The 16222-nt window shown below is 39.9% G+C and overlaps 2 protein-coding genes, 1 long non-coding RNA gene and 2 pseudogenes across 3 annotated transcripts; 1 reads left to right on the top strand and 4 right to left on the bottom strand.

Moving 5' to 3' along the window:
• Window positions 1-349: 349 nt before the first annotated feature.
• On the top strand, window positions 350-1938 carry LOC145974244 (uncharacterized; annotated as a pseudogene).
• Window positions 1939-2110: 172 nt separating this feature from the next.
• On the bottom strand, window positions 2111-12078 carry LOC145974243 (uncharacterized; annotated as a pseudogene).
• LOC145974795 (uncharacterized) lies at window positions 3975-5294 on the bottom strand. The gene is made up of 2 exons (XR_014439796.1): window positions 4550-5294; window positions 3975-4439 (listed from the first exon to the last, which is right to left on the bottom strand). It is a non-coding gene; the product is annotated as an uncharacterized LOC145974795 (long non-coding RNA).
• Window positions 12079-12251: 173 nt separating the features above from the next.
• Window positions 12252-12776, bottom strand: LOC145974242 (uncharacterized). Its single transcript, XM_083104048.1, has one exon. It carries the CDS (start codon window positions 12774-12776, stop codon window positions 12252-12254), a length of 525 nt encoding a protein of 174 aa, XP_082960174.1.
• A 708-nt stretch (window positions 12777-13484) lies between these two features.
• LOC145974241 (uncharacterized) lies at window positions 13485-14033 on the bottom strand. Its single transcript, XM_083104046.1, has one exon. The coding sequence runs from the start codon at window positions 14031-14033 to the stop codon at window positions 13485-13487; it is 549 nt and encodes a 182-aa protein (XP_082960172.1).
• Between the last annotated feature and the right edge of the window lie 2189 nt (window positions 14034-16222).

Genomic DNA, 16222 nt, shown 5'->3' with positions numbered 1-16222 from the left:
GGCCGAGTCTCCCGCTCGAGCCTCGGAATGGCTTCCCTTCCTTGACAAAGGGTAGGGATTCGGGCAGGTACTCCAGTGCTCCTATCTTGTCCATCCAGGGGTGCGTTCCAAAACCTTACTCTGAGTAAGAGGGTTAACCTATGGTCGTTCTAAAACGCGAAGTAACCTACTATATGGGCGGAGTTTGTTCGTTCCAAAACTCATAGTAAATGTACACAGAGTTAACTCTCCCAACCCTGCTTCCGAGTAGAGTTGAAAGAGTAAATCTAGGAAAAGCGCGCTAATTTGAGAAATAAGTGAACTTTAGTAAGTTAATTGTCCTAAGCAGACACACAACAATTTTATAAAAATGAGTCTAATTACTTTAATTGAAGGAGTGCACAAGCTCATAACGAAGACGGATGAATCTCCACTTCTAGAAAATAAATCTTTTTTGATATTGAATATGAAAGGTAAGATTTAATTTTATATATTAATGTAATTGACAAAGAGGTTAAGTTTCTGTGTATATATGTAAATAAAATAAAATATAATGTAAGAAAGCCAATGAGAGCCAATACGATTGTTAATGTATAATAGTATATATTTTTTATAAGTTTATAAGATGCTTATATTATTAAATTATATTAAAATTGATTCTCAATTTACTATTACGCGCATCAACAACTGCGGTAGGTCTTATTATACTTTATTTGATTTATATTATTAATACATATTATTATATCATAATAGTATGTTTACTTTTTATATTTATAAAATATTCATTGCTAAATCTTAAAATTTATAGACGTTATATATAAATACTGTATATTCTTTTAGGTGTGTGTCTTTTAAACACATCTTTGTTAGTTGGCTGTAACTCTTAACTTTTTTAAAATTATTTTATGACTTTATTATTTATGAAAATTCTATGTATTGTATTTTTGTAGATAATACCATTTTTGACATAGCGGATTCACCTGAAGTACGGAAGTTTTTCAATTTACTTCCAGATAACATTGCAAATAATACAGATAATATTGCAGAAAATATTGAAAAAAATTGTTACCATAAAGGTATATTTATATTTTAATTTTTTAATTTTTATATTTTTATATATTTTTTTGTTTGCTATAATCTTTGTCAATAGTGAGAATTATAAAGTTTTGTAATTAATGTTTGCAGACTCAAGCCAAGATGATGCTGCAACATCAGCAGTAGAAACTACTGATGACCTTTCTGATAAAAATGGAGATTGTGGTAAAATATAAAATATATTAATTAAAATTATATGTAACATTAATTTTTTTATAAATATATTAAATAATATATTTTTAATATGAATTTTTTTGTTTTAAAATTGTTTTACATTATTTTATTTCGATTTTTGTTTTTATTTACAGCTACATGGGAACGATCTGCAGTTATGCTTCTTTTTTCATTACGAAAAGAGCATACTGATTTATTTAAAAATGATAAAGTAAGAAAAGAAGTTGTATGGAAGAAAATTGCTCTTTTAAAGAAAAAGGTTATAAGTATACTGCCAAGCAAATAGAAAATAAATGGAAAAATTTGCGCAAAAATTATATGAAAGTAAAAGATAATAATAATAAATCTGGAGCGCCATTAAAAAAGTGCAAATATTATGATGAAATGGAAGAAGTGTATGGAAAATCTCCTAGTGTGCAACCTGTGGCTGTTGCTTCTAATTTGTCACAAAAAAATATGTTTCCTTCGACGGATGAAGAGGACAAAGATGAAGATATTTGTACAGATATTATACCTATAAAGAAAAGTAAAATCGACAAACAATTGGAAATGTGGACCAAATATTTAGACGAAAATGTACAGAAAAGAGAAGAAGCAAGAGAGAGAAGGCACCAAGAGAAAATTGAACAACAAAAACAAGCTCTGGAGACTTATAAAGAAGTAATGGACAAACTATTAAAAAAATTATAATCTAATAATCTAATTCATATTTATTTTTGTATTTAAGCATTTCCTGTCTTATTCAATTATAAGACAAGAAATGTTTAAATAGAAATATGAATTGCGGAAAGTAGTAATAGTCTATAAAATATTTTTATAATTTTTATTACTTATTAAAGTTAGCTAGTTCTCCATATAAATTCTAATGTGATATACCTATTAAATAAGACTGCAATATTATGTTAGGAGTTATAATAAATAAGATTTGTTATTAATAATTCTAAGTATTACATAAATATACATATATACAGTCATATCTCAATTTAAAAAAGAGATAGATTTCTTTAATATATTACTGTATGAATAGCAAATATGTATTTTTATTTAATTTTATTTTTTTTAATTGTGTTCTCTTTAGTTTCACTTAATAATATTTATTATTTCTTACATAATATTAATAAATAATACAAAAAATAGAATTTAAGAAAAGATTTAAGAAAGTTTATATAAAAAAACTCAATTTCTGTTGTTTTAGTTTATTACAAATTTTATGATAAACATATTTACATATATACAAAAATGTACACGTACATTGAACTGTGATTAATTTCTTCGAAATAAAATCGTTGCGAGATAATTACGCTTTATTATACCTTCATTACAATTTCCAATTTCCACACATTCTTCATTGTTTTCTCTATTCTGTTCATTTTCTCTATTTTGTTCATTTTCTCTACCTTCTGCAATATAATTCTCAACTTCATCATCGTCATCATTATTATTTAAACATATGTTATGCAGAATACAACAGGCTAAGATTGTTGTTGGTATCAAATCCACTCTGGACATATCTAAATATTTTAGACGTCTAAAGCGGCCTTTCAGTAGTGCAAAAGCACGTTCGATTGTTTGTCTAGTTTGTGATAAAATATAATTAAAATTGTTCTCCATCTGTAACATTCAAAATATGCAAAAATTAGTGTATACAAAAAGATTAGCAATACAATATGTTATTGATAAAATCATGAAATAATATTAAAATATTGTAATATAGTAATGTTTATTTTTTTTAAATGTAATATCCCTGGGTCAAATGACCATTATCTCTGTAAAAGGTCAAACATCATCCAAGTATAGGATATGCTTTATCTCCTATAATAAATTCTTCATTAGGAAAGAAGGAGTGACGATTCATGTTGACACTGTACCAAAGATCAGAATTGCGAAAAACTCTAAGATCACCAACAGAACCGGGATATCCAGCATAACAGTCTGTAAAACATAGCTCTGCATCACATACTGCTTGAAGTATAACAGCATATCTACACTTCCTTGTCAGGTAGCAATGAGCATCTTTCTATAATAAATATAAATAATATTCTATTTATCAAACTTAAATAATACGTAATTAAAAAAGCAAAGCTAAAAATATTACAGATGGTGCTGGAATTTCGATATGTGATCCATCAATAGCACCAAGAACGTGTTCAAGGCCAGCAATTCGTTTAAATTTCTCTGTTAGAGTACTCATACGAGTCACAGATGGCCATTTGATGATTTCCCGTGAAATACTACAGAGAACTTTAACAACACGTCGCACGCAGTGATTTAAAGATGATTTGGCCAAATTAAATTGGAGTCCAACAGATCTGTAACAATAGAAATTCCATATAAAAATATTAATCATATTAATAACTGTAAGAGATATGAAATAAAATTTTGGAAATGTTTAATTTTAAAACTAGTTTTCAACACATTTTATTATGTAGATAATAATAAAAAATGAAAGAAGCTATTTAAAAATTGTTTGAAATAAAAACAATTTTTAAATAGCTTCTTTTATTTTTTATTATTATCTACATACTAAAATGAAAAATTGAACAATATTTGTTAATTAGAAATAATTAATTTATAGTAGTTAATAGGGTATAATACTTAATCAAGAACTATTATAATGAAATAAAGGTCCGTTAGATAAAATAAATAAAAAATTAGTTAAAAGGCTACAAGGACCAACGCAATGGTGGAAATATGCAAAAAATAATAAAACGGTTATTACAATAAAATAACCATATGAAAATGTTTATTTAATTTGAACATGACAAACGCCGCGTTTCAATCCAATTCGGATCCTTTTCAATGTCGACTAACAAAGAGAATAATAAACATTAAGATAAAATTAAAATTAACGGTCATAGGAGAAATGTAAATAAGTTTCGGAACAACGCAAAGTCAAAAAATCGGAAGCAAATATATGTACAATAACGGAAAATTTAAACCGTCAATCACAAAAAAGGAAAGAACGCATCGCATTAACGTATCGCCACAGAAAACCCGAAAGCTCGTACCGCATACCACCAGTATACCGTTAAAAACGAGATGATCCTCTCCAAAAAAACCGGAAGGAAAACCCACATACAGGTCCATGACCATTTCCAAAAGAAAAAACAGTCAAAGATGCATAAATCGATGACCAGTTGGAAACTTGATGGTCCAAATATGTGCGAGTAAAAGCTTAAAAATCTGACACTCTAAAAAAGAAAAACAAGACAGAGCAATAATTTAACAAACAATCCGGAAACTACTTGAGAGAAACCTTCATATAAAGCAAGAGTAAAGTTAATATAATAAAATCACATACCGGTCTCTAAATTTGAAAGTGATCTCAAATCAAAAAATCGAACACAAAGGGAGAGCAAGTTAAGCACAACTTAACGTTCCAATCAACAGAGCCGAACTGAGGCACATGGGGATCACATATAGCACAGAACGCGAAACATCAAAAAGAGGGGGGGGGAAGGGGGAGAGAGAGAGAAGGGAAAGGAAGGAGAGGAACAAAACGTCACAGAAGGAAAGAAGACAGAACGAAGGAAAAATTTCAAATAATTACTGCGAACATTTTTTTATAATGGGCAAATACATCTTATCCAAGAATTCGGTATCGCTCTGAATGTTAAGGCCATGGTTCTGACCAGAGATATGTAACATCTCAGCAATTAGCCTCTTTTTATATCTAGGTTCCTCCTCCAAAATGGAAACATTCTCCCAATCAAACTCATGTCCGTTCAATCTATGAAGAGACACAACTGAGAGAGAACCAGAAGATTTATTGATATCAGAACGATGTTCTTTAATTCTGGTCAGTAACTTCCTTTTAGTTTGCCCCACATATGAAGCATCACAGTCTAAACAACTAATTTTATAAATGACATTCGCGTGGTGGAATTTAGATACCGGATCCTTGTACAGTCTAATAAGGGATTTTAATTTGTTATTGACTGTATATGCCAATCTTCTGTTCGCATAACTCTTGATGTTGGAAACAAAACCTCTTGGAAAACTTGAGGAAAAAGGAATGGTGAAGAAAGGAATAAGAGAGGAGGAGGATTGAGCGAGAGCAGTTTCGTTATTGTTCACGTCAGAGATTAAAAACTTTAATCTTTGAGAAATAGTGTGAAAAATAAATTTAATAGGAAAACCATTGCCTAATAAAGTCGAAATAATAAAAGAAAAATTCTCATTATGAAACCGTGGATGTGACAGTTTAAAAATTCTATCAGTCAATCCAATGATAACTCCTTTTTTATGTGACAGAGGATGGTGTGAGAAAAATGATAGAAATCTTCCTGAAAAAGTCGGTTTCCTATACCAATTAAATTCAATATAGTTATTGTTGATTATGATAGTTGTGTCCAGGAAATGTATACTGTTGTTGTTTGAATATTCAATGGTAAACCGTAGTCTATTGTGAAGCGAATTAAAAACCTGGAAAATATGTTGGATGTATTGTTTAGGAGCAGCAAGAACAATATCATCAACGTAGCGAACATAAAAGGGAAGGGAAACAGGAAGAGACGAAATTGCTCTGTCTTCCAAATCAGACATAATAATATTCGCTAAGATCGGGGAGAGAGGAGATCCCATGGGAGTGCCAAAAATCTGTTTATATATGACATTGTCAAATTGGAAGTAGGTGGAGTCCATAATAAGATTTAAAGCAATCAAAAATTCTTTATAAGGAATGTTGATGTTGTTTTTAATTAAATGCCATCTTTTAGCAATTCCTCCAATAACCAAATCTAATGGAACATTAGTGAAAAGACTCTCCACATCCAATGAGACCAAATCGTACCAATCATCTAAGAACACATTGTTAAGTCTTTTAATCAATTCAAAGCTATTCGCAATATGGCTATTCGGATTAGGAAAATTTTTGTCTAACATGTTGTGAAGGAAAGACGCTAGCGAATAAAGTACCGTTAACGGTACTTATAGAGCGCTATTGAGTACAGATGGGATCTTACCGCGTGCCTACGGACTGCCAAAGATCCATAAGAAAGATTGCCCGTTACGTATCATCATCTCTTGTATTAATAGCCCTCTTTATTCGCTAGCGTCTTTCCTTCACAACATGTTAGACAAAAATTTTCCTAATCCGAATAGCCATATTGCGAATAGCTTTGAATTGATTAAAAGACTTAACAATGTGTTCTTAGATGATTGGTACGATTTGGTCTCATTGGATGTGGAGAGTCTTTTCACTAATGTTCCATTAGATTTGGTTATTGGAGGAATTGCTAAAAGATGGCATTTAATTAAAAACAACATCAACATTCCTTATAAAGAATTTTTGATTGCTTTAAATCTTATTATGGACTCCACCTACTTCCAATTTGACAATGTCATATATAAACAGATTTTTGGCACTCCCATGGGATCTCCTCTCTCCCCGATCTTAGCGAATATTATTATGTCTGATTTGGAAGACAGAGCAATTTCGTCTCTTCCTGTTTCCCTTCCCTTTTATGTTCGCTACGTTGATGATATTGTTCTTGCTGCTCCTAAACAATACATCCAACATATTTTCCAGGTTTTTAATTCGCTTCACAATAGACTACGGTTTACCATTGAATATTCAAACAACAACAGTATACATTTCCTGGACACAACTATCATAATCAACAATAACTATATTGAATTTAATTGGTATAGGAAACCGACTTTTTCAGGAAGATTTCTATCATTTTTCTCACACCATCCTCTGTCACATAAAAAAGGAGTTATCATTGGATTGACTGATAGAATTTTTAAACTGTCACATCCACGGTTTCATAATGAGAATTTTTCTTTTATTATTTCGACTTTATTAGGCAATGGTTTTCCTATTAAATTTATTTTTCACACTATTTCTCAAAGATTAAAGTTTTTAATCTCTGACGTGAACAATAACGAAACTGCTCTCGCTCAATCCTCCTCCTCTCTTATTCCTTTCTTCACCATTCCTTTTTCCTCAAGTTTTCCAAGAGGTTTTGTTTCCAACATCAAGAGTTATGCGAACAGAAGATTGGCATATACAGTCAATAACAAATTAAAATCCCTTATTAGACTGTACAAGGATCCGGTATCTAAATTCCACCACGCGAATGTCATTTATAAAATTAGTTGTTTAGACTGTGATGCTTCATATGTGGGGCAAACTAAAAGGAAGTTACTGACCAGAATTAAAGAACATCGTTCTGATATCAATAAATCTTCTGGTTCTCTCTCAGTTGTGTCTCTTCATAGATTGAACGGACATGAGTTTGATTGGGAGAATGTTTCCATTTTGGAGGAGGAACCTAGATATAAAAAGAGGCTAATTGCTGAGATGTTACATATCTCTGGTCAGAACCATGGCCTTAACATTCAGAGCGATACCGAATTCTTGGATAAGATGTATTTGCCCATTATAAAAAAATGTTCGCAGTAATTATTTGAAATTTTTCCTTCGTTCTGTCTTCTTTCCTTCTGTGACGTTTTGTTCCTCTCCTTCCTTTCCCTTCTCTCTCTCTCCCCCTTCCCCCCCCTCTTTTTGATGTTTCGCGTTCTGTGCTATATGTGATCCCCATGTGCCTCAGTTCGGCTCTGTTGATTGGAACGTTAAGTTGTGCTTAACTTGCTCTCCCTTTGTGTTCGATTTTTTGATTTGAGATCACTTTCAAATTTAGAGACCGGTATGTGATTTTATTATATTAACTTTACTCTTGCTTTATATGAAGGTTTCTCTCAAGTATTAGGTGCGCGACTAAGTTCTCGCTGTTTTTTTTATGAAAATGCAACTTTATTGTGAAAAAATGGTTACAAATGAATCATTCAAAGTATTGCCCATCGCTAGCTACAACTTTTTCCCATCTTTCTGGCAGAGCTCGAATACCGTTACGGTAAAAGTGTTCATCTTTTGAGGCTATCCACGAATCAAGCCATTTTTTGATGTCTTCATATGAGCGGAACTGCTGATCAGCCAGACCATGTGCCATCGAACGGAACAAGTAATAATCGGACGGCGCAATATCTGGGGAATATGGCGGGTGGGGTAGGACTTCCCATTTGAGCGTTTCCAGGTAGGTTTTAACGGGTTTGGCAACGTGAGGCCGAGCGTTGTCATGCTGTAGAATCACTTTTTCGTGCCTCTGCTCGTATTGTGGCCGTTTTTCGCGCAGTGCTCGGCTCAATCGCATCAATTGAAGTCGATACCGTTCCCCAGTGATGGTTTCGTTCGGTTTCAACAGCTCATAATAAATAACACCGATCTGGTCCCACCAAATACACAGCATCGAAATCACCGTCTTTGAAGCGACGGAATCAATCACGGCACGTTGTTTCACTTAGAGCAGCATCTCCGTAAACTTTGTGGAGCTCTCGATGCGCTTCAGCCGCCGTTTTCTTCGAATGAAAGAAGAAAATCAACACTTCCCGCAAATGACGATTATTTAGCACAAAATCAGACATTTTCACACAACCAAAAGTATATGACGCCAAAACAAAATCACTACTGTGTCAAAACGGTTTGTTTACCATATGTCTAAGCTTGGTTCATGACGTTTTGGATATGTCGAAATCGACCAACACTTATTGGTGGCGCAATCTATTGACAAACAGCGGGAACTTAGTTGCGCACCTAATAGTTTCCGGATTGTTTGTTAAATTATTGCTCTGTCTTGTTTTTCTTTTTTAGAGTGTCAGATTTTTAAGCTTTTACTCGCACATATTTGGACCATCAAGTTTCCAACTGGTCATCAATTTATGCATCTTTGACTGTTTTTTCTTTTGGAAATGGTCATGGACCTGTATGTGGGTTTTCCTTCCGGTTTTTTTGGAGAGGATCATCTCGTTTTTAACGGTATACTGGTGGTATGCGGTACGAGCTTTCGGGTTTTCTGTGGCGATACGTTAATGCGATGCGTTCTTTCCTTTTTTGTGATTGACGGTTTAAATTTTCCGTTATTGTACATATATTTGCTTCCGATTTTTTGACTTTGCGTTGTTCCGAAACTTATTTACATTTCTCCTATGACCGTTAATTTTAATTTTATCTTAATGTTTATTATTCTCTTTGTTAGTCGACATTGAAAAGGATCCGAATTGGATTGAAACGCGGCGTTTGTCATGTTCAAATTAAATAAACATTTTCATATGGTTATTTTATTGTAATAACCGTTTTATTATTTTTTGCATATTTCCACCATTGCGTTGGTCCTTGTAGCCTTTTAACTAATTTTTTATTGATTAATCAAGAACTATTATTTACTAAAATATATAATCATATAGACATATAATATATATGTATATTATATATTATACGTCTATGTATATAATAATCTTACTACTATTTCTTTAACTTGTTTATTTTATTAGAGCATTAATTTCTACGATTTTTAAAATCTGATTTTTCTACATTTTGTAAACAGTACTCACCTATAAGATTCAGAAGTTGCTAACAACCACAAAACAGCAAGTAATTGTACCCTTGGCGGTACACAAGGTCTTCCTGTACTATTAAGGTTTACTAATATTGGACTCAGCTTATTTTCCAATAAATAGAAACAGTTCGGTGTCATGCGAAAATGTTCTTTGAACTGGCGTGCTGAGAACCTAGGTACTACATTTTCTACATAACCTTCTATTCGTATAATTTTTTTTCTTTTTCCTCTTAATCGAGAAACTTGCGTAGGAATAATTACATTTAGCACTTCTTCACTCTCACTTTCACTTTCGCTACTTAAATCCAGATCCAGACCCAAAGCAGTCTTTAATATATCATCGCTTGCAGTATTTATTAGCATAATCACTTCTATTTTATGCATATCTAAAATCACCGCTGAAATTAAAAAGAAATGTAAAACTTATAGAGGTTAGAGGACGAGTGGGCAACAACTGTTCTTGTTGTTATTCTAACTCGTTCCAAATTAATCTTACGTAATAGCTTACTCTGACTTACTCTGTTCCCCACTTCTCCGGGTTCTGTAGGGTTGATTGAGTAAGGTTTTGGAACGCACCCCAGGGGCGGGCTCCCTCCTTTCCTCGTAGGGAGTGGGATTCGGCAATGCCCCTGGAGGGTTCCGTCCCTCCTTGTGTGGGGTGCAGCATCGCGAGGCAGTTGACCCTCGGTATTGCACCCCCCCTCTCTCCTCGGCAGGGAGCGGAGAGAGAGTTATCGGTCCCCCGTCCCCCATCGAAGTCGTCCTCCCCTATTGCTATTTGGGGGAGTGATGGGAACTATTGTGTCTCCGCCTCCGCGGAGGCGGGCCCGCTGGCGGAGGCATGTCCCGGTCTCCTCGTGGTGCTGGAGACGTTGTCTTCCCCGGTCGTATTCCTCTCTTTCTCTCTCCGCGTCCTCCTTCTGCAGCATCACTTTGCCGCAGGAGGATACCGCCTTCCATGCCTTCCCGCTCCCGACCGTCGCTGTTATTACAGCCGGAAGGGAGAGGTCAGCCCCTACTGCGGCCACCAGGTTCGCGTGCTCGGTCGCTCACGCTGGGCATGACTCCACCGTGTGCTGCGCCGAGTCGTCCGGATGGCCGCAGTGGTGACACTCCGTGGTGCGCTCTTTCCCAATCCTGCACCGTTGGATCTCGTGGCCCGAATGTACAATACCATGTACAGGAGGATCCGCGAGATCCGTGATAACGGGATAATCATAACCGACAGGATCCGTCGCATAATACGGGACCAGGCTCGACGGTTAATGGTCCTCGAGTGGCAATGATCACCTTACCTACCGACGGGGTGGTTGGGGGAGGGGGGCCGAAGGCCCCCTTTGCACTCCTCGCACGCGCACGCGTGTGTGTGTGTGTACATATGTGGTCAATATCACCGTGGTTGATATTGACCACGTTGCGATTGACCACAGTCCCGATTGACCACAGTCCCGTTTGACCACAGCGATATTGACCACGGTGATATTGACCACAACGATATTGACCACGGTAATATTGACTACGTTGATATTGACCACGTTGCGATTGACCACAGTCCCGATTGATTACAGTCCCGATTGACCACGGTGATATTGATCACGTTGCGATTGTCCACCTTACCTACCGGCAGGGTGGTTGCGGGAGGGGGGCCGAAGTCGCGTCTCCTTAGAGACGGCAAACTGTGTCGGAGCCTTCTTCTTTTGAGGATGAGGAGGAGCTTTCTCTCTTTCCTCTTCTTCTCAGCCTTGGGTGTGCCCTTTGGTTGAGGAATGCTATTGGGAGCATTGGTGGGAGGGGATACCTCCTCGTCAGGTGTTCTCGACTTCAGTTCCTCCAAGCATTTCAACAGACTGCTCAGTCCTTCCTGACGTTACGCCGCCTGTTTCTCTATGTGCAAGTATTCTGTCCTTTGTTTTTGTTTTTTGGTCGTCGTTTGTGGTGGTGCGACCTGGACATTGCTCTTGACTATAATGTCAGGTGATTCTTAGGCGGCGGGTTTTTTGGCTTCAAGGCCGAAAAGGAGGAATGGGGGTTGACGATCTGGTGCCCGCCCAATCCACACCCTCCCCCTCGCTCTTCTCGCTGTTGTTGGCTGCCGCAGCAGCCGCCGCCGCCGCCTCCGCGGCCGCCGCCTCCTGGCGGCATATCCTCTCGGCCGTTTTCTTCTGGAGCATAACTTGCTCACAGAAGGAGGCGACCGCCTTCCAAGACCTCTCGCTGCTAAGCATCCTCGCAATGTGACCGGCAACGAGAGGTCCTTTCCAACCTCCTGCACGAGATCACGATGTAGCACATCCCATGCTGGGCACTCTGCCAGCGTGTGCTGCGCCGTGTCTCTGTCCGCCATACAATGGTAGCAAGCCGTGGTGCCTTCCCGTCCGATTCGACACAGGTACTCACCAAAGCAACCATGCCCGATGAGCACCTGTGTCATGCGGAAAGTAACTTCCCCCTGAGCACTGTCTAGCCATTCCGCTAGACAGGGCCGGACAGGCCCGATGGTCCTCTGACCAGCAGTGTTCGGGTCGGAGAGGTGGGCGTCTCACCTCTCCACCATGGACCGCCGGGCGTGGTTCCGGATAATCTTCCGGGCCCTGGCTGGCAATCTCATGCCCGTTCTCCCTCGGAGCTCCCGCTTACGCCAGTACATTTCGGCGTACATGGCTGCGAGAAACTCCAGGGGGGCCAACCAGCTAGGACCGTGGTCGCCGCGTGCGATACCGTACGGTAGGCCCTTATAACTTGGGTGGCCATGCAACGCTGGACGCGTCTTAGTTTGTCTTTGGCTGCCGCATGGCCGCCAGGTCTGCAGCCCAGATTGGGCACCCGTAAAGGGCGACCGTATTCACGATCGCAACGTACATGCGGCGGACCCCTGAGGTTCGGCAGGAGTCGTCCCGCCGTTGAGACTTGCTCGACCCTGGGGGCAAGGGCATCGAAGTGATGCCCGAACGACCACTTACTGTTCAGTAGGAGACCGAGATACTTGAGTCGGTCCCCCACCAGGATGGAGGCTTCCCCTACAGGAACATGGGTGGGTGGCGGACTGCCGAGGGACCTACCTTTGTAGAAGAAGAGGGCCTCGGTCTTACTAAGTACCACCACAGTTAAGGCCGCCACAGTTAGACTCATCCGTGATGCACCGCACCACGGCTGCCACCGCCGTCTCGGCCTTGGCCGCGGTATCCTCCCAGCTATCCCCCGCAGCCACCACGAGTGTCATCTGCGTAGCAGATGGCGTGGCAGCCACGGGGGAGTGGAAGGCAGAGTACCCGGTTAAATGCGAGGTTCCATAATAAGAGGCCGAGCACCGACCCCTGTGGAACTCCGCACCGGATTCCCCGTCGTCTCTGGAGTCCGTCCTGTCCGACGAACTCCAGATTCCTATCCCGGAAGTACTGTCTTATGATCCCCATGAGGTAGTGGGGGACTTCGTGCTCTCGTAGAGAGTCCCCCATTCTATCCCAGAGCAGGGTGTTGAACGCATTGGCGATGTCTAGCGATACCGCCATTGCCACCCTGCCCTCCTTCACAGCGGCCTCAGTGAGGGACCTGACTCGTTTGACTGCGTCGACAGTCAAACGTCCCTCACGGAAGCCATATTGCTTTTCATGGAGATCCCTACCCCGGGATAGGTGCTGGACGAGTCGATCGGCAATGATCCTTTCAAATATTTTGCCGACCTAGTCCAGCAGGCATATCGGCCTGTATGCCGACGGGGTTTCTTCCTCTCTGCCCTCCTTGGGAAGCAGGACCAACCTGACCCGCTTCCAACGCTGGGGGAACGCGCCTTGTCTGAGGCACTCGTTGAATATGTGCCTCAGGCGTCCCTCCAGAAAGTCAAGAGGTCGGACCCATATTTTTCCGGGCACGCCGTCGGGTCGCCGTCGCTGCGACGACACCTGGTGTACTGGTGGCGCTCCCTAACGCAGGTTGTAACTGCGCAATCTCGAGCGTCCACCAGTACACGGACCTCCGTGCGGGGAGAGCCCGGATCCGGGACATGGCAGCATCGCAGATCTGCGTCATTGCCTCCCGGAACCAGGAAACCTCCCCGTTTACGTCGCAGGGGCCTGGCTCCGGCTCCTCCAGAGCCTTGGCCGAAGCGGCTGCCATCAGCGTGTCCTCTGCTAGGCGCTTTAGCGCCCAGCGGAAGGATAGGGGTGCACCACCGCCCGAGCGACGCGGCTGTCTACCGAGGGAGGGGTCGGAGATGTTCCACCGGATGTACCGGTGATCGGACAACGTCTCCGACCCCGTCATGACCCTCCAGCCGACCACCTTACGTGCGACCGGCGGAGAGCCGAAGGTCACATCCACCATGGACCCGCCGTTGTGCCGCACGCAGATGTGAACCGAGCCTCGGTTTAACACCACGAGGCCCCCCATTCCGCGAGCACCTGGCCCCGCGCATTTGACACGGGGGAACCCCAATCCTCAGACTTTGAATTGAGGTCCCCCGCGACCAGTCGGACCGGGTAGCTGGCGACGTATTACCGTCGCCAACCGGTCCAGGTATGCGCTGAATTGGGCCAGGTCGCGAATGGATGAAAAGTACACCCACACCACGGCAATTGCGAGGAGGTTTCTTCGGACCATAGAGTGTGTAGTCCTATCAAACCATCCGACAGATCCATAAGTTATTATAGGTAATGCTACCGCGTCATACAGTACTTCTACTATAACTTTTAATGCCTCATTTTTCTCGTGCTATCTTCTTAATAGACATTACAAAATTTGTTACTTTATTTCTTAAAAATTTTGCGTGCGGAATAAAATTTATCTTGTCGTCGATAATCAAGCCCAGATATCTTGTCTTACTAGAATAAGTTATTTTTCGTGTCTATTTTTAAAATCGGTAGTCTGTTCTTGTCAAGCTTGCCTTTTATCAGCAAGGCAGTAGTCTTAGCCACTGATACTCGTAGTTGTAAAAGCACACCACGTTGTCAGTTCTTGTAAAACTTTTGCCAATTTCCTCAATTCCTCGCCTGTAATTAGCTTTCATCAGGATCACCAAGTCGTCCGCATACGCTATTACATCTAACTCTGCTTCGTCAAAATTTGTCTCAATTTATTTTAATAACTCGTCCATTGCCCAGTTCCAGGCTGTCGGCCCAAGTATCGAGCCCTGAGGGCAACCTCTCTCCATTCGACGCTCTAGTTTTTCAAATTTAGTTCTGACTATCAGCTTCCTGTTGTTAAAGTAGCTCTTCATGATCGATACCAAGGTACCACTGCATTCGGATTTAATAACTCTCGCTATCAGAGCCGGCCACCAGATGTTATCAAAGGCACCTTCTATATCCACGAACAGGACAACAACGTGCTTCCTGTCCGTTTCAGAAATGCTTCTTCTTAATGTTAGGAAAGCGTCTTCAGTTGACCTTCTTTGTTTAAAGCCGAATTGCCTTTCGGAATCCAGACCTATTTCTCTGTAATATGTCTGAATCCTATCAACTATTATACGTTCGTAGACTTTTTCTATTGTCGGCAAGAGAGCAATTGGTCTGTAGGAACCTAGTTTAGACTTATCTTTGTTTTTGTCCTTTAGTATAAAAATCAGCTCCGCGATCTTCCAGCTATTCGGAAAACATACCTCTCTCATACAGTTATTCAATAAGTTATATATAGCCACACCTTTCTTGGACCATAGATATTTAAGTACTTCATTGTGAAACATCAATTCCTGGTGCTTTGTTAGTTTTAAGTTTCCTTATGGCCTTGTCAATTTCCTGTTCCGTGATAGGTCCTTCTGTGTTGTAATTTACGTATTTGTCATTTTGATCTCTAATTTCTTTGTGTCTGTCATCTTCCTGTTCTAGGTCGTCAGCGGGGACCGCCTTCTCCATCAGCGCGCAGTAGGTTTTCTGCCAGCCCATCGTCGTGTGTCCTGAAGGCAACACTAAGGAGCATGCAGTCTCAGACGTACGTACTTTTTCCCTAACTATTTTGTACACGATACTCCATGGATCTTTGTTTCCTTCTATCGTGACAAATTGTCTCCATGATTCCTTCTTACTTTTCTTTATCGTGCATACGTACTTGTTTCTAATTGTCCTATAAGTATTTTTGCAGTCCTGAATGGAGTCCATTATATCAATTTTTTGCGCACGCACCATTTGTTTCTTTGCGCTTTTAACTTCTATCCTTAGTTTTGCAATTTCACTGTTCCACCATGGTACCGTCCTGATTCCACTCTTTTTCTTTGGTATGGAGTGACCACATATGTTCTCTAAGGTAGTATTAAATAATTGCACTGCCCTCTCGCAATCCAGTGAGGCCAATTTCCGAAGTACTTCATCGTTGAAGTTTGTCTCAACCAGTTGTTCAAACTTGTCCCAGTTAGCCTTTTTAATATTAAAATTTTGTTGTCTGTGTAGATCTCGTCTTTTGTTCAGCGGTCGGCTATAGTCATATAAAATCAAGTTGTGATCACTCGTCGTACAAATGTTTAAAACCTTCCAATCATGTATTGCAGCTAAGATATTACCGCTGACGATAATCAAGTCAATATTGGATTCGCCCTGGGTCGTCATGAACGTAGGTATGTCGCAAGGTAAATTCGCAACGTATAGTTC

The sequence above is a fragment of the Camponotus vicinus genome, unplaced genomic scaffold, assembly GCF_025532165.1.
Source record: "Camponotus vicinus isolate PSW18456_S1 unplaced genomic scaffold, iyCamVici1.0 SCAF_7, whole genome shotgun sequence".
NCBI classification, from domain to species: Eukaryota; Metazoa; Arthropoda; class Insecta; order Hymenoptera; family Formicidae; genus Camponotus; species Camponotus vicinus.
Note: the sequence above shows the minus strand (reverse complement) of the source record. Positions and strands in the feature narration are given on the sequence as shown.